General features: G+C 29.0%; 1 protein-coding gene across 1 annotated transcript in view; it reads left to right on the top strand.

Annotated features, from left to right (window-relative positions):
• Positions 1-1868, top strand: part of LOC106681537 (sialin) — a gene marked incomplete at its 3' end in the record, with an annotated part of 40196 nt that extends 38328 nt beyond the window's left edge. The window contains 1 exon segment of the mRNA XM_067044786.1: positions 1691-1868. Coding sequence (XP_066900887.1) covers positions 1691-1868 — 178 coding nt within the window.

Raw genomic sequence — 1868 nt, 5'->3', positions numbered from 1 at the left:
TACCCCTACGAAGATTAGTGTCATAAACTACTTTATATAAGTTAAATTTCCTTTATTTTCAGTGTTGGCAGACATATGTGCGTCTTATGGATCTAGAGATATATTTTTCAAAAATTCAACATTTTATACGAACAACTTTAAATTAACATTTTGTGAGTTTATTTGGTCAAATATCATAAAAACTACTACTCCAACAAAGATAAACATAATTAACTATTTTGTAGTAAAATAAAAATCACAAAATGTTAATTTAAAGTTGTTCGTATATAATGTTGGATTTTTGAAAAGATATATCTCTAAATCCATACGACACACATATGTCTGCCAATGCTGAAAATAAAGGAAATTAAACTTACTATAAAGTAGTTTATGACACTTATTTTCGTAGAGGTAGTAGTTTTTATGATATTCACTTATGAATATACTTTTGGCAAATGAAAATTTGTTCGAACAACTATAAATCAATTTATTTTAGCAAATATCATGAAAACTACTATTCCTACGAAGGTAAAGGTCATAAACTTCTTTATAGTCCATTAAATTAGCTTTAATTTGAGTGCTAATAGACATCTGTACGTCTCATAGTTCCTGAGTTATAGATTTCTCTAAATAAATTAGTTAATTACTAATCTTTCAGAACATTTTTAAGAAATTTTGCTTTTTAAAAAACTATATCTCGAGAACTATTGGACGTAAATCGCTCTTTTAGGAATAATTTTTCAGCAAATTTACTCTTCTTTAAATAATGTTTTCTTAGATTTTCTAGTGTTAATGGTAGTTTTTAAAATATAGAGCTCCGAATGAAAAATTAATGTTTTTTTAAGGTTTTGAAACAGCCGCCATTTTTTATTCCTCCTACCTATACTTGGCAGACTCATCAACTTTGACTAGTAATTATACATAGTTTTCATTAAAGTATTCAAAAATTGGGATGACAAAACTGCCTTTTTTTCTTCTCGGCCCTTGTACTAGTAGAACCTCTTTTAGTTCGACTGTGAGTGACTTTCTCTATGTTGATTTGTCCAATCTCTAGTGTTTTGTTTTCTGGTCATTATAGACATTATCTTTTAGTTTGTATGTATATATTTTTATAGCACATTTATTTTTTGTTATACTAGGAGGGTATAGTTTATTTTATTTGTTTATATTTAATTTGTGTATCAATCGAAAATCATATTTTATTTTATTAATTATTTCGGTTCTTTGAAATTTTTTAATTTACAGATCCTCCGAATACTATAAAAATCAAACCATGGATTGTTTTGTTTTTTTTAATCTGGGGAAGTCGATACATTTGCATTTAGGAAAATTCCCTCACCCCATACAAGGTTTGCTTAACAAGTAAACAAATCAAATGTTATGGTTTCAGTAAAAATTAACTTAAGAAATTAAACTTATTTTCATACTTCAAAGAACTCTAAATAACTATAAAGAATAAAAAATATTTATTTTTAAAAATTATCACCGTAGGAATTATTTTTCTCTCGTAAGAAGGCAGGCTTATAAACTAATAAACTTGTCCACGTTTTGGCTCACCGACCTTAAAACACAAGACATGACTTTTTAAAATTATTTATATATATAGTTTATTTAACTATAAATACTTCTGAACTTTACTTTGAACGAAATAAATTAATTTTACAAATGCTGGAAGTTATAAAGGGAATTAATATGTAACTATGTTTGTGAGGTGTTCCACTCGGCTCCTTCCTGGGCAACCTGCTGGCTGGTACTATCCTCTCCAACTGTTCCTGGCAATGGGTCTTCTACATTTACGGATTCCTTGGTATCCTCTGTTTCATACTGTGGGAGGTGTTCGTCTTCTCGAGTCCGGCGACACACAAGTACATCAGCGCCGCCGAGAGGAC

The sequence above is a fragment of the Halyomorpha halys genome, unplaced genomic scaffold (assembly GCF_000696795.3).
Source record: "Halyomorpha halys isolate HHAL.00 unplaced genomic scaffold, Hhal_1.1 Scaffold346.1, whole genome shotgun sequence".
Lineage (NCBI taxonomy): Eukaryota > Metazoa > Arthropoda > Insecta > Hemiptera > Pentatomidae > Halyomorpha > Halyomorpha halys.
The sequence above is the reverse complement of the archived record's forward strand: the minus strand, read 5'-3'. Positions and strand labels throughout refer to the sequence as shown.